Source organism: Entelurus aequoreus, linkage group LG05, assembly GCF_033978785.1.
Source record: "Entelurus aequoreus isolate RoL-2023_Sb linkage group LG05, RoL_Eaeq_v1.1, whole genome shotgun sequence".
NCBI lineage: Eukaryota > Metazoa > Chordata > Actinopteri > Syngnathiformes > Syngnathidae > Entelurus > Entelurus aequoreus.
Window position 1 is genome coordinate 37,984,572 of NC_084735.1, and position 26,604 is coordinate 38,011,175.

Genomic DNA, 26,604 nt, shown 5'->3' on the forward strand with positions numbered 1-26,604 from the left:
CATTTGTACCTAAAGCAGTCTTTTAAGGGAAAATTGCACTTTTTTTCTTAATGTTGCCCATCATTCACCATCCCTATGTGAGACAAGACCACACATGTCTTTTCCTTTTCTGTGCATTCTAAATAGTGAAAAAATGGTAGTATAAGGCAGCTAACAATGCAGGTAATTGTGATTAATTTATTTCGCCTCTAAAGCGCTCTAAAAAAAACCTGCCAACAATGCTATATTTTCATGATGTATGCATATTAACCAAGCTATAGCAACACTGTTATTGTAGGAGCTAACATAGAAGAACAACTTCTCTTGCACATTGCTTTGCACACACTACATCTCCGACCAGTAGCGGGTAGCCAGCTACTCGCTAGCTCTAGCTGCTAATAACGTTGGGTGCAAGAAGAAGGATCTTAGCTGCTGCAGTATTGCCTTTGAGTTGTGAAAAGTTAAAGCTAGATTATAAATCATGCATCTCACCTGTATAGTGGAAGGCCTTGGCTCCCGACAAGTGGAAAGCAGCATAAGACCATCACAATATCAGGAAACATTTTTTAACTGAGAAGTGAGGAGCATTCTAAATTTACCAGCAGAAGGAGAGCCCCTGTGCCGAAAGATACAACATCCCATCAATCGGTATCCCAGTGAGAGCAGACATTGTAAGTCACTGTTTTACGTAGTTAAAGTTAAAGGCCTACTGAAACCCACTACTACCGACCTCGCAGTCTGATAGTTTATATATTAATGATGAAATCTTAACATTGCAACACGTGCCAATACGGCCGGGTTAACTTATAAAGTGCAATTTTAAATTTCCCACTAAACTTCCGGTTGGAAACGTCTATGTATGATGACGTATGCGCGTGACGTCACGACGGCAACGGAAGTATTCGTACCCAATGTGTCACCATACAAACTGCTCTGTTTTCATCGAACAATTCCACTGTATTCTGGACATCTGTGTTAGTGAATCTTTTGCAATTTGTTTAATGAACAATGGAGATTGCAAAGAAGAAAGTTGTAGGTGGGATCGGTGTATTAGCGGCTGGCTGTAGCAACACAACAAAGAGGACTTACTTGGATAGCAGACATCTGTGATCCTTCGTCGCGCCGTCGATCGCTGGAACGCAGGTGAGCACGGGTGTTGATGAGCGGATGAGGGCTGGCTGGCGTAGGTGGAGCGCTAATGTTTTTATCATAGCTCTGTGAAGTCCGGTTGCTAAGTTGCTAAGTTAGCTTCAGCGTCGTTAGCAACAGCATTGTTAAGCTTTGCCAGGCTGAGAATTATTAACCGTGTAGTTACATGTCCATGGTTTAATAGTATTGTTGATCTTCTGTCTATCCTTCCAGTCAGGGATTTATTTATTTTGTTTTTATCTGCATTTGAGCCAGATGCTATCACGTTAGCTCAGTAGCTAAAGAGCTTCGCCGATGTATTGTCGTGGAGATAAAAGTCACTGTGAATGTCCATTTCACGTTCTCGACTCTCATTTTCAAGAGGATATAGTATCCGAGGTGGTTTAAAATACAAATCCGTGATCCACAATAGAAAAAAGAGAGTGTGTGGAATCCAATGAGACCTTGTACCTAAGTTACGGTCAGAGCGAAAAAAGATACACCCTGCACTGCCTCTCTAGTCCTTTACTCTAACGTTCCTCATCCACGAATCTTTCATCCTCGCTCAAATTAATGGGGTAATCGTCACTTTCTCTGTCCGAATCTCTCTCGCTCCATTGTAAACAACTGGGAATTTTGAGGAATCCTTCCTCCTGTGACGTCACGCTACTTCCGGTATAGGCAAGGCTTTTTTTTATCAGCGACCAAAAGTTGCGAACTTTATCGTCGTTGTTCTCTACTAAATCCTTTCAGCAAAAATATGGCAATATCGCGAAATGATCATGTATGACACATAGAATGGATCTGCTATCCCCGTTTAAATAAAAAAAAATCTTTTCAGTAAGCCTTTAAGTTAAGCTAAAGTACCAATGATTGTTTTACACACACTAAGTGTGGGGAAATTTGTCCTCTGCATTTGACCCATCCCCTTTATAGTGAATTGTGTAGCAATAGTGCTACATAATAATGCTCCATGGCTCTCACAAAGTTAGAAGGAGGTAGCGTTCATTGCTGTGTGTTCTGTGACATCAATGCACCCAGGAAATAAGTTAGGGTAATGCTTAAAATGACCAAAATACTGTAAATATTACATGTTATAATGAATGTGCCTGTTATAACCGATACATACATTATATACTTACAGCATGGATCTAAAACGTTGGATGAGCTTTTTAGAAGGCTTTTATAGGTGGAATAGATCGTTAAACCATTATCTACATAGTTAGCCGCCATTTACTATCAGTTTTTCAATACATAAAATGCATCGAAAATGGAAAGACGTGTGTTCTTGTCTCACATAGGAATTGTAGTTGATGGGCAAATTTCCAACAAAAAGTGCAGTCCCCTTTTAAAGCATGTAACCGTAGGTGAGAGTAGGAGTGTAGATCGACCAGTAAATTGAGAGTGTTGCCCTCCCGCCCAGCTCTCTCATCACCATGGAAGTCCGTTATATCAATAGCATTTCTGCAAATGCTGTGCTGATTCACCTGTCGACCTATGACCTCACTCATAACCCGGAAAGTGCAAGGGTGTAGATTTACGGTCTTTTGCCGATTGATTTGAATGAGACCCAATATGCAGCTGAAGCAGTGGCGTGTCCAGACCTTTTTTTTAGGGGTGGCACAGGAGGAGCACCTAGTTCTGCACTGGTGACACCCATAAAACTGTCAGTTTACCCAAGGGGCAGCTGTTAAAGTAGCTTATGGAGTATGGAGTGAATCTTCCTGCAAGACAATTGCTAACGTTAAATAATAATGATGCTGCCGAGAATCGAACCCACATTATGTGGCACAAAAGACAAGCGCGTAGAACATGACACTACCAGAGAATTGCCATGATGACACTTCAAATTTAGCATATATATATTGTTTTGTTTCAATTTTGTGTTAGTCATACTGCTCACGATGCAGTAGACAGCATGGATTAAGTTTGCTGTCAAACGTAATATCATGCTCTCAATATATTTTATTCTTTTGGCATTTAAATAAAATAATTTTTCCTCTCTATCCAGATTACAAACACAATGCAACTCTCAGAAGCCTACATTTTAATTTTGGAGTTTCAGCGGTTTATATTTTGTCAAATCTCTTCGCAATATCGGAATCACGTCCCAAAGCGGATACGTGGTACAACCAGGCATCATTTACGGCTTCTCCCAAGCCTCGGTACGCGCTTTGCAGAAATGCCCCCTCCATTACCCGACACATCTCGTGACGTCACATCACCAGATTCAGCACACGACCACCACCTGCAGGATATGTACGCACCGGCCGCTGTCCTACTACATTCGTATGCTTTAAATCGTTCCACCTCGGAGTGGGGTGGCTCCTGGATGGCCTATACGATTCTTGAGGTGGTACGTGCCACCCCCTAGACACGCCACTGAACTGAAGTAAATGGGGTTAAAAGAGGTTATCATTTGCTTTGATTTTTAATGCCATCCAAAAAGCTGAGGTATGCACCATAGACAAGTCTCGAAATATACGACCTAATCAATTAATAAATCACTCACAAGTTGGCTAGGCCCCTTTGTTTACCGTTATTATGTATTCATCTCATCAAGACAATTCTATTCAGTCAAGTTTTGGAAAGGTCCCTCTCCTTACCAAATGTTAGAATGTGAAAATGTTTGAAACATCACTATGTTGTTTTTTCTTGTATTATTTTTGTTTATTAAGCATTGTTGTTTTTTTTGTTTTGTTTTGGTTTTCTTTTTCTTCTTCTTTTTTTTTAACATGTCCAAAATAAATATTTACAATGCAACAATATTTACAATACAGTGTCTATAACGACGCAGTGGGACTATTTGGTGTGAAAGAACCTGATAGTCGTGACCTCATACACATGAAACTACTTTGGGATGAACTATAAAGAGAGTTAGTCAGGCCCTCTTGTCCAACATTAGTGTATGGAGATAATCCTTTAAAATTATGAATATGATTATCTCCCTAATGGGATTAAGGTGTCAGCAGTAACAGCTATAAGGAGTTTCACTCGCATACAAACATGGCTGTATGCACACAGACCTTAAACACATCTTTAGCTCTAATGCATTTGTCTTGACGGTGTAATTTGCCTTCACGGCTGTCACATTGTCTTAATGTAATACGGATGCTAAAATGTTTATACACGGTGCTCATGTATTACAATTATTTGTTTGTTTTCCAATCATTTCAGACCAGCTCTGACAAGTGAGGCTTATTCAAATCCTCTGTCAGGAATTGGAAATGCATTTTCCTCCATGTGAGGTTCCCTCAGTGTGACGAATCCTAATTGGTCATAGGGAGTACCTTCAGGGTGCTATGTACCTGATGCTGAGAATTGTGTTGCTCTAATTGGGTTTTCCCGTAATCTGCCGCTGCTCAAGAGCCTCATGCATAAGCAGCATGGAAATCGTGTAATACTTAGAATGAGCTGCCAACGTGTTTGATTTAATTAATCAGAAATTAGCTTCCAGCCTTGGAACACACTTGGCTGAAATTCTCAGCAGGAGGCTGGCAAGCCCTTGGATCGCTGCTAGCAATAAAACACAGTGATTCATTCAATGTTTTTCATGTAGCGGTTACCTGCAGTAAGGTAGCAGGAGGTGATTGAGGCAACAAATTACCAAGGGTTCATTCAACTTTATAAATATCTGTTTTTATATACAATGCATGCTAAATACTCTGACTACGGCAATTTGTTTTTGTGTTATGCTGCTAAATCTACATATAATTTTTGAATTTTCTGTTTTCCTGGTAAAATTACCAACCAAACTTGTCTTTTAAAGCAGTGATCCCCAACCACCGGTCCGCGGACCGGTACCGCAGCTACAAAAAGGTTGGGGACCACTGTTTTAAAGGGTCTTTATTATGCAAAACCAACTTTTCTTACCTATTGGTACTAAATCAAACAGTGGAGGCTTTTTGTTTTGATTGATTGAAACTTTTATTAGTAGATTGCACAGTACAGTACATATTCCGTACAATTGACCACTAAGTGGTAACACCCGAATAAGTTTTTCAACTTGTTTAAGTCGGGGTCCACGTAAATCAATTCATGGTACAAATATATACTATAAGCATAATACAGTCGTCACACAAGTTAATCATCAGAGTATATACATGGAATTATTTATATTATTTACAATCCGGGGGGTGGGATGTGGAGGGGGGGGGGGTGTTAGGTTTGGTTGATATCAGCACTTCAGTCATCAACAATTGCATCATCTGAGAAATGGACATCGAAACAGTGTAGGTCTGACTTGGTAGGATATGTACAGTGAGCAGTGAACATAGTGAGTTCGGAAAGCATAAGAACAAGTATCTACATTTGATTATTTACAATCCGGGGAGGTGGGATGTGGAGGGGGGAGGGTGTTAGTCTAGGGTTAAAGTTGCCTGGAGGTGTTGTTTTAGTGCGGTTTTGAAGGAGGATAGCGATGCACTTTCTTTTACACCTGTTGGGAGTGCATTCCATATTGATGTGGCATAGAAGGAGAATGAGTTAATACCTTTGTTAGATCGGAATCTGGGTTTAACGTGGTTTGTGGAGCTCCCCCTGGTGTTGGGCAAGGTGCAACTTCCTGTGGACCGTGTGACTCGTCGAACTTTGGAAGTTTTTTTTGGACACGCCTATTTTCCAAGACGGCACCAGTATGTACTTCGGCCTGCCGTCTCTCGCTGTCAGCCCTGTTCATTTTTGTGCTGTTTGCGCCTATTTTCGTCTCTGTCAGCTCACTGCTTGTGTATGACCGCCAAACGCTGTTGGGTCTTTGCCCCTCTCCCACGGATATGATCAACTTCGACATTGGTTTTTCGACGTCCCAGTCAGCTTTCTCACCTGGCCGGATTCCTGCCTTTCTTTCCCGCCTCCTGGCTCCTCTCCCCCGGCGGAAGTGTCACCGGCGCCGCGGCAAACGTGGCGGCCAGCTGGTGAAAGTTAGGGCACTCCTGGACCGGCTTCCCGTGGCTTCCCGAAGGAGGAATGGTGCGGTATCCGGTCTCCTCCTGCACCCACCCTCGCTGGATCCCATCGGTTCCTGGCTTGTTCCTATCGTTGGTTTGGAGGAAGAGGCTTGCCGCCGTCGATCCTGCCTTCCCCTCCCCCGGAGGCGCGGGTGGATTCCCGCCACCTGCGGGCTCTGTGTCGGGCCCTACCCGAATTAGCTGCGGCCCTGGACGTGCTGGCCCCCGCCAGTTTCGGTCTTGTGAACGCAAGATCTTTGACAAACAAAACGTTTATCTTGAAGGATGTCTTCACTTCCCGCGGACATGACTTTCTCTGTGTGACGGAGACATGGCTGAGAGCCGGTGAGTCCGCTCCTCTTAATAAACTTTTGCCTCCGGAGTGTTATTACATTAATTCTCCGCGGTCGTCTGGTTGAAAAGGAGGGGGATTAGCAGTCGTTTTTAAAAAATGACTTTAAATGCCATCAGATCCGCCTGCAATCCTCCTTTTCAAGCTTCGAACTATGCATGTTTGAACTGGGTCTTTCTGATGTCGTCCAGTGTGCCGTCGTCTATCGACCACCCAAGTACCATAAAGACTTTATAACTGACTTTTCTGAATTTCTGGCTGAAATCTTGCCCAAATATGATCGTGTCCTTATTGTTGGTGATTTTAATATTCACACCTGCTGTCCAGACGAGTCGCTTTCCAGGAGCCTCCTGAATGTAATTGACTCATTTAACTTTGTACAGTCTGTGTGTGGTTCCACACATGAACGCGGGCATACACTCGAGTTTGTGCTCTCGTATGGTTTGTGTGTTTTTAAATTGGACATTTGCGACGCTGTGTTCTCTGATCATATGCCGATCCTGTTTGATATTCCCACTCAGTGTCCGGCTAAATTGTGCGCTCCACCGCAACGCTCTCGCATGTTTAATTCTTCGTCTCCTGCTCTGTTCTCCTCAATTTTTTCAACTCTTTGTGATGATAACTCTGCAGCCTCTGTATGTCTGAATACTGAAGAGTTGGTTTCTGGGTTCAACTCTATTTGTTTACAAACACTGGACAGGATTGCTCCTTTCAAGTGCCGCCGCTCTAAAGCCACGCCTCAACCCTGGATGAATGAAGTCACTCGTGCTGCCAGGCGCGAGCGAGTGTAGGAGAGCAGAGAGAAAATGCAAAATCCAAAATATTAGAAAAGGTTGTCTACAGTCAGTTGTTGCCCTTCTTAGAGGATAATGGTATCACTGAGCTGTTCCAGTCCGGTTTTAAAGCCCTCCACACAGAGTCAGCGCTTCTAAAAGTTTTTAACGATATCCTCCTGTCAACTGATTCTGGTAAATATGTTGTCCTGGTGCTTTTAGATCTGTCTGCTGCGTTCGACACCGTCGACCACGCCACCTTAATCACTCGTCTTGAGAACTGTGTGGGCATTAAGGGCGCCGCCCTCAACTGGTTCCGGTCGTACCTAACCGACAGGAGTTTTTGTGTACTAAAAATAGACAGTTTTATGTCTTCCACAGCTCTTTTACCACATGGAGTCCCCCAGGGCTCAATCCTTGCCCCAATCTTATTTGCGCTTTACCTTCTCCCCCTTGGTTCTGTTTTTAGGAAGTACGGTATTGCATTTCATTTTTATGCCAAAGATTGCCAGATCTATTTTCCTATGGCACAAAATAACACAGTTCAACGTCTCATTGACTGCCTGCACGACATCAAAGCCTGGCTTTTAGCTAACTTCCTGAGCCTAAATGAAGACAAAACAGAAGTTATGTTGTTTGGCCCAAGTCGCTCTCCCTCCCCCAACGTTGACCTCGTCACTCTGACCCCGTATCTCAGCGACTGTGTCACAAACCTGGGGGTAAAGTTTGACTCAGATTTTAAATTCGAAAAACAAATACGCAGTGTCGTACAAAAAAGCTTTTATCAATTACGCCAAATAGCGAAAGTGAAACCGCTTCTATCAGGACATGATCTCGAGAAATGAATCCACACCTTTATCTCGACTCGTCTTGACTACTGCAATGCCCTGTATGTAGGCATTGGCCAGGCCTCCCTCGCCCGCCTGCAGCTCGTGCAGAACTCTGCTGCTCGTCTGCTAACACAGACCCGCAGGTGTGAGCACATCATCCCTATATTAGCGTCTCTTCACTGGCTCCCTGTGCGCTACCGAATCAATTTTAAACTCCTTCTATTTATTTTTAAATGTCTAAACAACCTCGCTCCAACATATCTCTCCGACCTCCTTCAGCCTTACTCCCCCCCACCCCGATCCCTAAGGTCAGCCGATCAGCTGCTACTAACGGTCCCTGACACAAGGCTGAAGCTTAGAGGTGACAGAGCTTTCACCGCTGCTGCTCCCAAGCTCTGGAACAACCTACCTCTGAGTGTTAGACAGGCCTCCTCTCTTCCTGTTTTTAAATCTCTCTTAAAAACATACTTTTATTCCATGGCTTTTAACACTGAGTGATATCCATCCTGCTATGGCGCCCCATAATACACCTGCTGTGAACCTGTTTTTGTGTTTTTATGTTTTATTTATTTTATTTATTCATTTTTTATTGTGCTCTGTTTGTGTTGTGTTGTGTTTGCTCGGTTCTCGTATTATCTTTTAACCTGCCCATTGTACAGCACTTTGAGGCAGTGTTGAAAATGGCGTGGATGTTTCAGACTTCTCATCGCTTGTCCAATGCTTTCTTTGGACTCAAGTCAAGCAGCGCCTTACCTTCTTTTTCTCACGTTTTTTGAGCGACGAATCTGCTCTTATTTCTCTGTTTTTCAGCAGGTTCTGACTCAAGTCTTTCTCCCCTTGAAGGTGATTTTCGGGATCGCATTTGACATGAGTCTTTAAAAAAAATGTTCATCTAAACTTTGATCAAAATCCTTCTTGGAAGTCAGAAGTTTTGAACTCATCTCTGCAAATTCACTTAGTTTTCTTGGGCTGTCCCACTGTGCACGAGTCAGACTGGAGAGGTCCATACTTCCCTCAAATTCCTATAATTTGTAAATGTATGCAGGCTGACCTCTTCTTTGTTTGTATTGCTCCTACAACCTGCAACAATGCATCTGGCAGACATATTTGGTAATTCCTTCGAATTATGTGTGAAAATATCGTTATTCAGGATGAATATGCTACCAAAACTTCATTCTGTAGGTGATGTCAGCAGGCTGATGCAGTCTCACATTTTGGAGCTTAAAGTGGTCATTCCAAAATAGGCTGAAATTTGTTAGAAACCAAGCCTAAAATCACTACTGTGTTTGGGGGGAATTTTACCTGGAGATTTCATTTTTAGGTACATAACTATAAAATAAGAGCCAAGGTTGTCAGCATTAGTGGGACCCTTTAACTATAAAGAGTTGATGGTTAGATCTGTGTACTTACTCACTTGAACTTCATCGTAAACTAAGCAAGCACACTTATTACACACACTGGCCCGACTTACTTTCTATACTGTATCTCCCTTAAACCATTCCCCCTGCAAATCGTGTTAAATAGGCACTTTTACATTACAATCCAAATGTAACAGAGACTATCTCCTTACTTTGTGTTGAGTTACTCCTTGAATGCAATCAAGTTAATCACCTTCTTTATCAATGTGTTGGCACTTGCCACTTTCTTTTAACCTGACTTTCGCCAGATCCTTGTAGTTCGCTGAGCTCCACACAAGGATCTGGGCTCGAGGGCATTGCAAACTCCTTCAAGATAGCAAAAAATAATGTACCAATCAGGATCGCCGGCGGGATTTCATAGATGTGACGTTGCGCCGAAGCGACTGTTTGTTTCAAACAACAATGGCGGCACACAGCGAGGAGTCGTGTGCTGACATTGATTCTGCTATTGCAACTGTTTTGTCCAATCTATTGAATATTCATTCTTTAAAAGATGAACAGAGAACGGTTTTGAAGGCATTTATTAACTTTTCGCTCTGTCGTTATCCAGTATGTCGGCTGTTCTGTTTTGGATTTCTTTTAGCGACACGGGTTGATTTCGATGTGAGTGGTTGAAGTAGCACGCCATTCAAGATAACGGACAAGTGGTTTATCCAATCACATACAATGATTTTTTTACAAGGCTCCACCTTCTGAAATACATCTCCTATTGAGAAGTCCCAGATCCTTGTGTAGAGCTCAGCGAACTACAAGGATCTGGCGGGAGTCAGGTTAACTTTCTTTGGCCTCATGTTGGGATCTTTTACTTTCATAAGCACCGACCATCTGAAAACCGATTTACTTAACACACTGTTACGCAGTGCATTTGAACATTCTATCATGTGAACAGTGAATGGAGAGTGCAGGGAGTGTAATGCTTCATAGGAGGAAGGAAGGAGACATGTTCACATTTGTTCAATGTTCTTTGTGCATTCTATGTACAAAGAACATCACCACACACATAATTAAAAGTTGATTGAAGCCGGAATCCGTCTATAATGTCCTAACTCTAAAATAACCATTCGTCATTCTTTCACAGACTTGAGTCACCAATGCGTGGGGTTCTTTGTTAGGGCACTCGATTCTGTGGAATAATAATGTTTTATGAGTACTGTTTGAATTACACATTGGATGAATCATACACATTGTACCACTATATCACTTTCATTGTTATGTTTTTTTTTGCCAATTGACTAAGAGAAATCACATGCTTCTCCTACTTTATAAGTGAGGTGTATGAGTTACCAAACATGGTTCCTTTTCGTATAAAGAAGAAAGAAAAACGGTCACACACACAAAATGTGTGTGTAGCAATGGTTGTGTTTAAATACACAATTTAAATAAAGTAAAAACACTTACGATTTTGTTTGTACATTATGTCAACAGATTCAGGATTTAGCAATTCGCTGCATCCAGAAGAACATCAAGAAAAACTGTAATGTGAAGGACTGGCCATGGTGGAAAGTCTTCACCACAGTGCAGCCACTCGTTAGGGTTCAGCTCACTGAGGACCAGATGAAGAGCAAAGATGTGAGCTGATTCTAATCCACTTGCAAAATGCAATTGCCTGCATGTTACATCATGCCATTTTTTATTCTGTGACATTTTTTTGTACTACCTCATATTTCATGTCCTCTGATTAAGGACGAGATTCAGACTCACAAGTCAAAGCTGGAGAAGGTGGAAAAAGAGCGTAACGAGCTGAGACTGAACACTGATCGTCTGGAGAGCAGGGTGAGTTGAGAGGATGACGCGCACGATAAGTGATGGAGTTCTCTCCTGAAAAAATGCGCTAAAAGTAAGTTGTTGATCTTGCCTGTGGACAGATTGCAGACTTGTTGGCAGAACTCGCTGATGAGAGGAGCACGAGTGAGTCAGCATCCCAGCTGTTGGAGAGCGAGACCACGGAGAGACTACGCTTGGAGAGAGACATGAAGGATCTGCAGGCAAATATACAGAGTCAAATGAAAAATCTTCTTTAACCCAAACACTTATTGTTGTTGTTTAAATCTGTGTGAATCAGGTCAAGTTGGAGACCATTACAAAGCAATTGGAAACACAGGAGATGGAGGTGATGGAAGCTCGGCTCATGAAAACATCTGAGCTCAACGGGGAATTGGACAATGATGATGATGCTGGTCAGTTGATGTGGTAACAGAAGGGCCAATTCATGAACTCTATTTCCTTATTGCCTCTAACTTAAATGGTACAGTCCCCTAATATACCCACGGATCAGAACATTAGGTGCACTTTGCAGGTGCTGTATGATCCTTACATTTGAATGGGGAGTGTGTTTCTAAGATTTACCCTTTACAGCACATGAGAGAGGCAAACTCTAACATGTGTGGCATGCAGGGCAATTCAAAGTATAATGACAGTAATAAACATATGATAAATAACACTCACGCGCAGTAAAACAGCATACACTTTCAATCTTATTAGTGCAGGTGTACCTAAGGTATCCAGTGAGTTTTTGTACATTGTGGTGACTAGGGATGTAAAGATATGAACAGTTCATATCACAGCTGTTGTGATCAAAACAATCACGGTTATCATTATTAAAGTTAAAGTACCAATGATTGTCTCACACACACACTAGGTGTGGTGAAATTTGTCCTCTGCATTTGATCCATCCCCTTGTTCACCCCCTGGGAGGTGAGGGGAGCAGTGGGCAGCAGCGGTGCCGCACCCGGGAATCATTTTTGGTGATTTAACCCCCAATTCCAACCCTTGATGCTGAGTGCCAAGCAGGGAGGTAATGGGTCCCATTTTTATAGTCTTTGGTATGACTCGGCTGGGGTTTGAACTCACAACCTACCGATCTCAGGGCGGACACTCTAACCACTAGGCCACTGAGTAGTTTATCACAGTATTTTTGAATGTGCTCAAAAAGTATTTTCTGCACAGTGAAACATGTTAACTAAGTTTTGTTATATATATATGTGAATAAGCAACACACACACAATATTCTTTCCTTGGCAAAAGAAACGTACAATATTGTTCGGGCTTCTTAAAAGCCATGTTATTCACTGTAAATAAATTTAAAAAGTCAGTAGATTTTACAGAGAAAAACTGGCAGCTCAGTCACTAGAATTTTGCTGTGAAAATAACTGTGGTATAGTTTTTCTATTTACAGACATGAAAATCAATGTCCATTTTTGAAAATGTATTATTTTTAATTACAGTTTTTAGCGTTTTTAAATATGTTTATGTTATGTTTATGTTATTATTTGTAACAGGAACTTAATAACAGGAAAAATGTGTGTGGTTTGTAACAGGGGAAAGATGTAAATGTGTCTTGTATTCGTGTTAGCATTTAACTTAGCTAGTGATTAACTCGCCAGCTGCCTCTCCAGGAAGTAAGCAATATCACTGAGTTTTTCAGAATTGGTAATCAATCACCATAATGAACATTTTAAACTGTAATACTATACGTCTAATACCCTGTTTTATCATCTCTAGTAGTTGCCACGAGTATATTGGCAATCTGGGGTAAACCCTGAACTGTGTGTGACTGTAGTTTATCGTTCAAACTTCATACAGTAGATCATACCTGTTGACACTCCCAATTTCCCCGGGAAACCCCTGTATTTTTCCTCTCATTCCCGCATTTCTCCCATAGTTTTACCTGAAACAAAAATAATGCTCTCCTATACTGCCGGTGTTCTGGCAAGACGTGCTCCTGATTGATGTTCCTGCCCCCTGCATCTGCGCATGTGTAGAAATCCACTCTTTCAGTTGAGTACAATAATCCAGCAATCCAATGATGATTTACTAGATTATGGATTTGTGCGAAGATGACGAAAAACAGTTGCCACAAGGCATGCTGGCAGCGCTTTTGCTTTCCCAGCAAAAAACCCCCACGACCTAAAAAATTATACAGTTGATTGTTTGTAGTGGGAAACATGTATATTACTTGACACAATATGCAGATGCAGGGGGCGCATGAATTCCAATTGGCAGCACGTTTTGCCAGAAAATCGTCAGCCTCAGCAGCACAACTTCCGTCTGCTTGCCTCGGGCTCAGCAACACTGTAAACTTAGGTGTAACACATAATGATGACAGGGGGCGGAGCCTGGAAAGTGATTTATTCAAAAAGACGATGAAAGGGATAGACATGATGTCAACGCCAGAGAAGCCAGCGTTGGCAGACCTGTTTTATACCTGGTCTTTGGGAGAAATAATTATCTCTGCCCCAATTCTGAAATGTTGACAGGTAGGCAGTAGATGGGAAATGACATTAGATTGTGTTGCCACTTTAGCGACTTTGTCGCTGTATTTAGATTGTATTCAAAACTAGGGATGGGTACTGTTAACATTTGAATGGATACGGTTACCAATTCCCAGTACCTAGAAATCAATACCGGTACTCGAAGGTACCAATTTTTGGTACTTCTGTGTGTGTTAATCTGTTAATGATTGCAAATTTGGTTAATACTACAATCATCATAATTTAACATTTAACAGGGAGCTGCGCTGTCCAGTTGTTATATCTTGTGTTGTTCTTACATTTCTGAGTTTCATTTGTAAGTATTATATCGTAGACTTTGCATGCAGTTGCAATTCCAAGACGTTAGATGGCAGTAGTGTATAGGCGTATAGTCTATTCAGAGAGTAGTCTTCGCCATTAAGCGGAATCTATTCATTAATTTCACTCTAAAAAGTGTAAGTATGGTACAGTTTACACACCAGCTGTTTGATTAGTTCCAGTTGTAGTTTTCAATAACAAATTTGAAGGTTTTGAAACTGTCATATAAAAAAGCTAATGCCAAGCAGTGGCATGTCTCTGGCTACTCCAGTGTGAATTAGCATCAAGCTAGCGAATTTTTAAAAGTGAAGCCTTACTGTCTGTTGAAGTGTTTTCTGTCAAGCATACTTGCTTTGTTGGCATGGAAAACTGCAACATTACCTCGAGGCAGTTTGACTAAGTCCTGCTTGAGCGCTTGTTTGCCTGTTAAGTTTTTGAACCTGCCGAATCTTCAACCAGATGTGACGTCATGTGCAACAAATCAATCGAAATATGGCACTGTTCTATTTTACGTGAATCGATACGTAGTAGTACTGACACAATCCGGTCGGTGCCTAAAAAGTACCAAAATTACTCAAACTTGTCTCTCATAGAATACAAAAAAATGACATGTGTCATGGCAAATAATGCAAATTAGGGGATGAAATTATCTAACCCATCCCTGGCCACCCAATGCCACAAAATGTATTGCAGTCCTGTGGGAAACACTGTATAATCCTAATGAGCAGGTACTATAGGCACATGGTAGTGCTATAATTCACTGAACCAACGGTATATACCCAGTTTGTACCCATTGTAATTGTAGCTGCAGGAATCAGTGCCTTTAGTCGCCTGTTTCAGCAGGAGACATGGCAGTTAAACATATGTCATAATAGTATTAAATACATTCGCCAAGTTTGGGATTTCACACTTGGGGATTAAAATGTTCTCTCCCAGGCATACAAATCGTACTGACTTGTGATTGGTCGACACCTACCGAGAAAGAGCGCTCCCACTGAGAAAGCATTGTCCGCGAGGCATTTTTTTTCTCACATCCCCTCAAACCCACCTCCGCAGACAAGCCATTACAGAGCATATCAGAATTCTTAGATGAATGAGAAAATAATCGTCAGGATCAGAGCAGGTGGCCTTGCACGTTGTCATTATGCTATATATATGCTAATGAGTGGCGCTGATGGAGGAGCCAGTGTTGCTATGTGAAGTAGACATGGACAGCGTCAAAAAGTGATAAGGCTCGGAAATGAACCTAATCCTGAATGTCTGACTGGACACTGTCATAGTTCTGATAGCCCCTGACAGCTCCAGAATTAGGGTCGGCTAAGAGGCGTGCAAAGTGGCACTTTGTCACGTCCTCCCCATACTGCCGTTTTTGCTCAGAATTTGGAGCTCAGGTTTATCCGAGATTAGAGTCAAAACGCGAGGGCTGCTTTGTAGTCTTCTTGACAAATACTTCGACCTCATAAGGTCATGATTTGATGAAAGGAGGTTTTATTTCAGATTATTTTATTTCAGTCCTTTCAAGGTGATAAGCATCTCAGTCTGTACAACATGCCACATAATCCACAGCATCAGTCATCCCTGAGCTTTTGAGCCCCTTCCTCCTTGTATACCACATGGCTTGCATTAAAAGCAGGAGATGCCTAAATGTCATGAAAATTACATCTGCTCAACATTCTTTTTTTTTTTTATGTTGCAGGAGGAGAGTGGCGAATAAAGTACAACAGAGCCATTCGGGAAGCAGAGTTCACCAAGAAGAAACTCCAGCAGGAGTTTGATGACAAGCTGGAAACGGAGCAACAGAACAAACGACATCTTGAGAGAAGGGCAAGACACCTTGTCATGTTCAATATTTTAAAAGGCTATATTTAATATTTGATTTCCATACTCTCTTTGTATATTAAGTAGAATGATAACTCTCGCACCGCAGTTGGCTGAATTTAAGACTGACAATGAGGACATGCAGCACTCAGTGCAGCAGCTGAAGAAGAAGTGCCAGAAGCTGACAGCTGAGCTACAGGACACCAAACGTTACCTGGAGGGCCTCCATAGCCGAAACCATGATTTGGAAAAGAAACAGAGGAAGTCAGTTTTAACTCACCCTACAGCACTTTCATTCTGTCAGTCTACTTGTGTTTTTATACATGGAAACACATTTTTGACAACATCCATCAATCCATCCATCCATTCTCTGTAAACTGAAGCCTATCCCAGCTGACTTGGGGTGAGAGGAGGGATACACCTGGAATTGGTCGCTAGCCGATCGCAGGGCACATACTGTATAGACAAACCATTCACACTCACTTTCACTCCTATGGTCAATTTAGAGTCTCCAATTAACCTTACATGCATAATGGGAATGTGTGAGGAAGCGGTGAAAAGCCACCCATGCATAAGGAGAACATGCAAACTCCACACAGAGATGCCCAAACGGCAAAAATGCTAACCACTGGGCCACCGTGTTGCCGCCGTCAACCATTCCATCATATATGTTGCTGATCCTTTGCTCGGTCATGTGATCACACTAACTCATTTCTAACTTGCCTATACAAGGCGTTTCATAAGTGTTTCTCTGTGTCTCAGCTGCACATCTGTAGGTCACAAATGTAGATAGAATAGAACGCTTTATTGTCATCAAACATGAGAGCATGACAAAAATACAGGTGGCTGCTCTGTTAGGTGTAGTTGAAATACAATGCAAACAATAGATAACATGACGTTAAAAATAAATACATAAATACCAGTATGAACAGCAGTGCAACAGTGAAAAACTGTGTAAGCTATGAACACATCGAAACATGAAATATTTTCGTGGCGGTTTGGCCTCTTGGGGCACGTCGATCGCTTTTGGCTTCTGTGCATTTTGCCGTGTCTTGATGAGGGTGAGTCCATAACACGCTAAAAGGCTGGCTGAAAGATTGTGTGAGTGCGTTTGATTTAATGTGTACAATTTCATTGGTTCACTGTTTACCGTTCTGTAATTGTATTGGTCTGATGTGACGAGGCTAAACTTATTGGCGCCATGTGATTAAGTTAAAGTACCAATGATTGTCACACACACACTAGGTGTGGTGAAATTATTCTCTGCATTTGACCCATCACCCTTGATCACCCCCTGGGAGGTGAGGGGAGCAGTGGGCAGCAACGGTGGCCGCGCCCGGGAAATGCTCATGAACCCGGAAAAAATCCATATATTAGCCGCAGCATTGTATATAGCACAGGATTCGAAGCACGGGAACTATTTTTTTACTTACAGTCGGTAAATTACGGTACTGTCTTAGTTACATCTTTTAGTATGGGCTTTGAGCTTTATACATGCAAACCAGTGGGTCATGCCAAACAGTTTTCTCTGCAGGGTCTTTTTGAGACTTTTCTTATTTTCAGGTCAATTATCAGTTAGACCGTAACTGCCTTGTAGTCTGCGTCTAAAGATTTATACATACAAGCGAGTAGGTTGCCCAAAAAAGTGTGAAAAGAAATGTCTTTTTGATTTTTTTTCTAATCATCAATTATGAGCCTCAATAATTCTGCCAATTCTAGGCAATTGATAGTTGATAATTCACATCATGACACAATTGAATTCAAATAGTTCACTAACTTCTTTCAACCAGCAGAGGCGCTGTAGATGGAGTGTCTACTAGTTTGCAAACAGCATGATGACCCCTCTTGAAAGTTGAGTGTTAGACAACACTACCATAGAAGCAGGAGTTCAGAACATTCAGAGACTTTCTTTACAGTACATTTGCCCTCTTTGATTAAAAATATTGCCATAGGAATGACTTAAGGAAAGAAGGCACAATTTTTTTTCTTTGCGCGTGATTAACATGTGTGCTGTTTTAACCCCAGTCCATACAGTAGCAGTAAAAAAGCAGTGGCATTCCAGCTGATGTTGAGCCACAGGAACAAATGGAGAGCAGAATTGGACAAAGAAAAATGTATATTCAATGCAAAGCTCAGCTTCGAAGCCCTGCCAGGCCGCTCTCTCCACGAAGCCAAAGGTTTTTTCATTCACAGTCGCTGTGAGTTGCGTTACCACCGGAGTGTATTTGGGCTTGCTTGTCGCCCCCATAGAAAAACACAATACACGCCTGCGCCATTTGTTCTTTTCTACACAAAGTCTTTTGGTTATCGCACCGCCGGTCGACTTGCCACGCCCCCAAACACATGCACACAATTTTAATTAGTTGCAGAATTATTGGGGAAAATTTAAAGAGGAAGCTTTACGCGAATGCCTACGCTAACTTTCCAAAATGCTTTAAGCATTATATCCCACACACTTACGTGCATTAGGTTTGAGTGATGTTAGCTAATTATTAGGGATGTCCGATAATGGCTTTTTTGCCGATATCCGATATTCCGATATTGTCCAACTCTTAATTACCGATACCGATATCAACCGATACCGATATATACAGTCGTGGGATTAACACATTATTATGCCTGATTTGGACAACCAAGTATGATGAAGATAAGGTCCTTAAATTACAAAACATATAAAATAATTAATAAATAATTAATAAAATAATTAATAAATAATTAATAAAATAAAATAAGATAAATAAATTAAAAACATTTTCTTGAATAAAAAAGAAAGTAAAACAATACAAAAACAGTTACATAGAAACTAGTAATTAATGAAAATGAGTAAAATTAACTGTTAAAGGTTAGTACTATTAGTGGACCAGCAGCACGCACAATCATGTGTGCTTACGGACTGTATCCCTTGCAAACTCTAATGATATATAATGTAGGAACCAGAATATTAATAACAGAAATAAACAACCCATTTGTGTGAATGCGTGTGAATGAGTGTAAATGGGGGAGGGAGGTTTTTTGGGTTGGTGCACTAATTGTAAGTGTATCTTTTGTTTTTTATGTTGATATAATAAGAAAAAACAAAAAAAATTGATACCGATAAAAAAAAAAAACGATACCGATGCTTTCCGATATAACATTTTAAAGCATTTATCGGCCGATATAGGCCGATATTATCGGACATCTCTACTAATTATAGCGAGTTTGATAGCTAACGCTAGCTATCATTATATGTATATTTTGTCGTAACAACAACATGACTGCTAAAAGTTATTGCTTCTCTTGGAACGCTTTCGTGTATGTGCATGTGCGCCTTGCATATACTACGTGTTGACGGGACGGGACTGAACGGCAAACACATTTCTCAGGCTGACAAGCAATTTGTATTAATTTAGTAATTGTGAAGAATGTAGACATTTGAAGAAAGATATATGTGTTCCGTTAATCATAATGCGAGAAAGACAGACCACTAAAGGACTGGATTAGACCCCAGGTGGAAAATGTCCTGTGTGTGTCTGTGTACCCATTTTGTGTTGAGCTAATAGAACATCCAATAATCAACAAACATTTGCATATATCAAATTGTCCAGTCCCATCTTGCTTGTACATTTTAATAAGTTACACTTGTTAAAGATAAGACTTATATTTGCAATTAATCACAATTAAATAAGAGTTAACTATGGACAATTCGATTAATAGAAATAATATATTTTAACCGTTTGATAGCCCTAATTCAAAATATCACACTTTTGAATAATTAAGATTAATCAATTACTTGCTTGCATAATTTAAATGAAAAAGACCCCAATATTTTGACAAAAAGCATTGTTATTGTAAAAATGTCATACACAAAAATGTTATATAAATGTTTCTCTTTAACAAACATATTTAAATTACCTTGGTTTGATCTAAAATTCTGTTGGTGTGTGTTTTGAAGAGAAATTTAACATTGAGCACACGAGTCGGAAATGTATTTTATTTTAATTAATTTAGCATTGGCTTTCAGGTAACCGTTTGTGGTTAAGGTAAAGGGATCATGTTCGGTCAAGATGTTTTGGGATTAATAATTGCATGCCTTAACGCGTTACGTTTGACAGCCCTAATAAAATCTTATTGATCCATAGACAGTCAGTAATAACATATGTAGTACAACACCCTTTCAGTAGTATTTTCTGCAATCTAAAAAAATAGCAATCGAATAATTGATCATACATTTTCATCCATTGCTGATGAAAAACATTTGGTGAATTTTTATGTTTCTTTGTCAAAATAACTGGTCTATACCATTCCAACCATTGTTACTCTCTTTGTGTGCCATCCACAGCGAGACCCACTGCAGACTGTAGTTATTTGATCAGCAGGGAACATAAAATGAAGGAGAACAATACATAATGTGCTTTTTCTCAAGCAAATGCCACATGCCAAGAAGAAAGAACACATAATGCTGTATGTCCTCCATTGTTGTCCTTTGTATTGTGTTCCTCTTCTTTGTTTAATTCACTGGCGGCTTCAACTGTACCCTGCTGGTATAATGTCACGCTATTTATGTAGCTGACACAGCGAACGCCATCCCGCTTAGACACCCCAAGGTGAAAACATTTCTAGAAAGTACCATGGCAATCTGAACCAAACTACCACTCGGTGGAAATTGTTTCACCTTGGAGTCCAGTAATTAGCCCTGCAGGGTACATTAGTGTGAATTGCACCTTTAGGGACACAACATGACATAAAGTCCTACTCTACCTCTATTTCTTACAGTGTGTTTGTAGAAGGGGTGGAGCTTAATCTTGCACACATTAGGCAATATGAGGCACACATAGACAGAGGACCATCCCCAATAATTCATATTAATTGTCGCCAATTAAACTAGAATGCATTTTTGAGGAATGTTGGAAGAAGCTGGGGTCTTCGTGAAAATAAAAAACAATGGCAAGATGGAGGCACTTTGACCCTGCTCTACACTGACTACCACTTTTAATTTGGATAGTGACTGAGATGTTTTGAAATCTGCAGAATTACATTAGCTCCGGAAATGACTCAGACTTCTCAAAGCACTTGAGAAGCCATCACTACGGCAGAACGTGATCTCTCCCCCGCGGCTAATTGAAGATGCTCCGTGGGTGCAATTATTTTCAGCCGCGCTTCACGGGAGGGAAAATTACAACAAGCTGACAGCATGAAACACTTAGCTTTTTACATTCACTAACCATAAGTGTTTCTTCTCGACAGTTGGGGAAAACATTGTGCACGTTACTACAACCCAGCGCCAATACACCAGGCTAGTGGGGAGTCTAAATGGAGGAAATTTCAAAATTGGCCAATTGTGAAAAGGTGCAGATCAGTTATCCAGTGTTGTAAAAACACGTATCAAATTAATTACAGGGTTGCTGTGGATCAAGAAAGAAGGGAATATACAGTATATGCACATGTTTTTTTGTTCTTTGTTTCGCATGTAACACTACTTGGACAAACTGCCTAACAAGCGTTACCGGGGATATTTGAGTGATTTTGTGCTCATGGCGTTTTTCGCTTAGATTATTAATTTTGACAGCACTAGTTTCAACACGGGATGGGCCCCTATTTAGCCGCGGACGATTTTCGTAAAAAAAAGTATGGAATCGCCATTGCCGATTAATGCCTTTTAATGACGATTGCAAACACTGTTCCCCTTTGGCTGACAGGTTTTTTTATTTTTAGTCACCCGGTTTAGAAGTGGCTAGCAGCTAATTATGTGTCTCCCTACACAGTGTCGAACCACTCCTCTAGGCTAGTAAAACTCACCTCCATTACCACATATAAACTGCATTTTAAGTATCATTATCAAGTAGCGTAGTCACTAGAGGACAAAGTTAAACATGTAGCAGGCAAAACTAACCATGTTACAGCATAAAGTAAGCTGTTATTACATTAAATTAATGAGTAAATTAATACAAATCTAGAAAGAGGATAATGTGACAACAACTGTTGGTGTGTCAGGATTGCCACAGTCAGTACACGACACGTAAGATAAGAGGAGGGCGGATCAAGACATAAATTGGTGGTGTCGACACCAACGGTAGTATCAGTAGATGGTCCATACAAGAGTGATTAGGTCGATATTTTTATTTCTATTTTTGTGTTGTTTTTACAGTATTACTGTTTATAAATTAAGGGAATAATTCCCAGGACATAAGAGGACTTTGAGGCCAAAAACCCAAGGATTTAAATGAGTAGTAGACGGTAGTTTTTGCTTTTGTTTAGTTATTGTGCAGTATTGCCTTTGTTTTGATCAAACAATTGTATGTAATAAAAGACAAAATGAACCCTATTTTCCGCACTATAAGGCGCACCGGATTATAAGGTGCACCTTCAATGAATGGCATATTTTAAAACTGTGTTCATATATAAGGCGCACCGCATTGTAAGGCACATATATATAGACGCTACAGTAGAGGCTGGGGTTACGTTATGCATCCATTAGATGGAGCTGCGCTAAAGGGAATGTCAACTAAACAGTCAGATAGGTCAGTCAAACTTTATTAATAGATTACAAACCAGCGTTCTGACAACTCTGTTCACTCCAAAAATTAATAAACAGCTGTTTTATTATTTTCCCCGAGGTAAAGTCAGTGACGTGGTGTTTTGTTTATCTTTTAACAACAGCAGGGTATAACATGTAGTGCAACATTTATATCACATAGTGGAGGGAAACTTTTCCCTGATTCAATGAACACGTAAAAAACAGTGATACTGTTACGGTAAATCAAATGTTAGTGCAATCACAATATAGTAACACTCGAAATAGTGCAGAGCAATAACAATATATCAATAACTCAACGTTGCTCAAACGTTAATGTCACACAACACAACACACAAAATAAACATGTAAAGCTCACTTTATGAAGTTATTCCTCATCCACGAATCCCTCGAATTCTTCCTATTTAGTGTCCGAATTAAACAGTTGGGCGAATACAGCATCCAACATGCCCGGCTCCGTCTCGTCGAAGTCGTCATTAATGGAGTCAGTGTCGCTGCTGCTCTATTCCCGTGTTCTACTGCGTGACTGATCGTCTTAAGTTTAAACTCTGCGTCGTAAGCGTGTCTCTTAATAGGAGCCATTTTGGGGTCTTTACATAAACAAACAAATGGAAATTAAACAGCACGCCTCGCGCAATCATATATCCCTTCTTCTTCTTCTACGGGGAAAATGAAGACGGGGGAAAATGAAGTCGGCAGCTGCTTACTGTAGTTGCGATTGATTGATTGAAACTTTTACCTGTTGGAGGCTCAGTATTGGTCCATATATAAGGCGCACCGGATTATAAGGTGCATTGTCAGCTTTTGACAAAATTGGAGGTTTTTAGGTGCGCCTTATAGTGCGGAAAATACGGTAGTTAAAATAATGTGTTATGTATAAATAGTTACACTTTCAATAGTAGACACCACAAATACATTTTTAAAAATGTGATCGGTATTCGTATCGACCGATCTCGCTCATGGATGATTGGAATTGTCAGAATATAACCCTGATTGGAACATTCATAGTTTCAACAATAGTTAAAATTAAAATATACAAATTGATAAAATAAGACGGTTCAGCGACTTCAGATATTGTTTACTGTAAATTTTTCCATTCGTGCAAGACGCACGGAAGAAACGAGATACTGTTTCTCTCTTACTGTAATTTGGGGCAAGTTTCCGAGCTGCACACACAAGGCCGTCAAACAGTTTTTCATTTCAAAACCAGAAAAGGAAATATGCTCCTTTGTATTGGTGTAATTGCCTTATAATGTGTGTACATATGGCAGGTTTGACACTGAGCAGAACCAGGCCCAGGCGGAGGTACAAAGAGAAAGGAGTCTTAGGGAGAAGCTGTCTCGGGAGAAAGACGCTATGACAACTGAGATGTTTAACCTCAACCAGAAGCTTCAGGTCTTGTATATAGAACAAGTTCCCTCCATGTTTGTTTAATATTCCGTACTCGTCCAGGTGTGGCCTTTATTGTTCCCCTTTTTGAACCACAGGAAAAGGACTGTGACTTGTCTGTTGCCAACATGAAGGTGCAACAGCTGGAAGCCGAACTGCAGGATCTTTCCTCGCAGGAGTCCAAAGATGAAGCATCATTCGCCAAGGTCAAGAAGCAGCTTCGCGACCTTGAAGCCAAGGTGAAAGACCAAGAGGAGGAGCTGGACGAACAGGCGGGAAGCATCCAGATGCTGGAGCAGGTATGTGCACAAACTTAATAAAGAATCCTTCATGGACAAACATTGTTTGCATTTTAATAACCTTTTCATGTTTTATTCTGTACGTCTCGTCTTCATTGGTGCAGGCAAAGCTGCGTCTTGAAATGGAGATGGAAACGCAGCGACAGAACCACTCTAAGGAGATTGAGAGCAAGGATGAAGAGGTGGATGAGATCAGGCGGTCCTGCAGTAAGAAGGTAAGTCCCTCTCATTCTCACAGTGATGCACATACGCTCAAGAGCCAATTTATCAGGCCCGACCAGAGCAGTGCTCAGAGACGAGCCTTTAAAGTTGTGTAATATAACGACATAATATAATTATTTCTGATTTTATGGTTGACAAAATATAGCCAACACAAGATTGACTCAAATCATAAATAAAGCATTTGTATATTCACTCATCACATGGCACATGTTAGTGTTCCATGAACTCACTGGCCACTCCATTAGGTACACCTTCACAATCAATACAAGAACGTGGAATAACATTCTGCCTTTACAAATATGATAATGCTCTGTCGATGAATGGGTCTATTCAGGTCTATTTTCATACAAAAGACGCACCAGATTATAAGGCGCATTAAAATGGTCACATTATGATTTTTTTTCTACTTTTAAAACACTTCCCTGTAGTCTGCATAACGTGTAATGGTAGTTCTTTGGTCAAAATGTTGCATAGATTGTTTTTTAGACAATTTTCAAGCTTCAGGATTCGTCATTTTGTGAGTGGTCTTATTTACATGGCTCTACTTCAACAGCGTCTTTTCCTCTTCATCTTTTATTGTACCGGTAGTTTTTAGCGCTTCCACAGCCAGTCTACTGACAGATACTGTATAAGTTAGAACCACTTTATATCTGAAATGGCAACAGCAGAGGATGAATGCCCCACAACAAAAGGATAGAGAAAAAGAAGGCGCTTATTGAGTACGGCGCAGACTGCAACTGTGGTGGACGGGTGCAAATTTTCAGGACTTATGCAGATCCCAAATACGCAACAGCAGGTACCAATAGGTAAGAAAAGTTTAGCATAATAGGTTGGAGCAAAACTCCAGATAATATGTCTCCTAATAGGTGCCATTTTGGGCTCCTTATACGCACACTATAATAATACCCGTACGTCTGACTACGGTAGCCGTAATGCTCTGACAATCCATCAAGCTGTGTGGCTTCGTAGCTTACCAAAGTCTTACTAAAACATTTTGACAGATTTTTAAGTGCTGTATGTAGTATTCTATATTCTCAATGGAACACCAAAGTTTTGGTTTTGCTTGCTTACCAATACTTGCTTGTGTCATTTATTGAACAGGTGTCAACCTGCAGTTCACACTGTCTCTTATGGGTGACTTTAAGACTACTTCCTGACTACAGCAACACACCGTAGTCTATACACTACTGCCATCTAATGTCTTTGCATTGCAACTACATGCAAAGACTACTAAATAACACAGTACAGTACTTGCTAATAAGACACAGAAGATTAAGAAAACAAGAAAAAACTGGACTGTTATGATCTTTTGCGCCAGATCATATCCTTTCTTGTTTGGATTATAATATTCGCCTGTGTTTAATGTATTTTGGTTTTATGCGCCACATTTTGCTGTACTCATTTTATGATTAGTGTTGTCACCCTTATTTATACTTGTCTCGCCATGCTGTTAGTTGCTGGTCCATTGTTCGCTGTTTGTTATACACGACTGTTTGTTTGTTGGTTTTGTTGTTTGTTTCACCCTACCTATGTTTTCACTTTGCTGATCTTCATGCTACGCTAAGCTAGCACCAGGCCATGTTGCCTTGTGTATTGAAGTAAAGATTCTTCTTACCTGCACACCGCCTGAGGTCCTCCGCATCTTTGGAATCGCAAATACTTCACAACATGCCAGATTACGACAGACCAGCCACATTCTAGAGATTTCAAGGTGGACCTCTCCTTTGAAGGACTAATGGAGTGGAACTGGCTGAAGTTGTTATAGATGGAAGCTGAGGGGCAGCCCTATCGTCCAGAGGAGGTAAAAAAGTGGATCCTTGGGCCAAATGGCGACCCGGCCCCGGTCTACTCTGTGTTGCCTCGCGACCACGCCACGCTGCCGAGCATTGGTCGGCAGCGTGGCGTGGTCACAGAATTCCGGGATTCCTCCACAGAGTCAAAAAGATGGGCAGGCAGCTTCTACTCCCTCACCACCACAGAGTTTGGTAATACAATCGCTTCCTGCCGCGTCATCAGCAGGTCTGATGCCGCTTCTGGCCGTGTCTCCAGCGGGTCTGACGCCGCTTTCTGCCTTGTCTCCAACTCTGCAGTCATCTGCCTCGTCTCCAGTTCGCCTTCCGCAGAAGGACCCATCTGGTGCTAGAACTCCTTGCCTGCTGCGGTGGCGCCTGCTTGGTGCTCGCATTCCTCCTCCTCGTCTGCCTCAAAAATGGCCGTTTTACGGACGCGCTACGCGCCATCTGCAGCGACGCCCAGGATCTAAGCATGGACCTAAGCGGCTGCTAAAGTTTGTTGCTGCTCAGGTCGTCCTCCTTGTCGGCAGCGAGTGTGGTCGGTTCGTGGTCAACTCCCTGTCGCCACCAAACTTGTC

The 26,604-nt window shown here is 41.2% G+C and overlaps 1 protein-coding gene across 3 annotated transcripts in view; it reads left to right on the forward strand.

Annotated features, from left to right (window-relative positions):
* The window catches only part of LOC133650612 (unconventional myosin-XVIIIa-like), a 202,148-nt gene that overhangs the window by 128,740 nt on the left and 46,804 nt on the right, over positions 1–26,604 (forward strand). For all 3 annotated transcript variants that reach the window (XM_062048069.1, XM_062048067.1, XM_062048068.1), the window contains 9 exons: positions 10,852–10,995; positions 11,110–11,199; positions 11,292–11,411; positions 11,489–11,603; positions 15,691–15,818; positions 15,922–16,076; positions 23,595–23,718; positions 23,811–24,011; positions 24,116–24,226. In XM_062048069.1, coding sequence (XP_061904053.1) covers positions 10,852–10,995; positions 11,110–11,199; positions 11,292–11,411; positions 11,489–11,603; positions 15,691–15,818; positions 15,922–16,076; positions 23,595–23,718; positions 23,811–24,011; positions 24,116–24,226 — 1,188 coding nt within the window. The remainder of the gene's footprint in view (positions 1–10,851; positions 10,996–11,109; positions 11,200–11,291; positions 11,412–11,488; positions 11,604–15,690; positions 15,819–15,921; positions 16,077–23,594; positions 23,719–23,810; positions 24,012–24,115; positions 24,227–26,604) is intronic.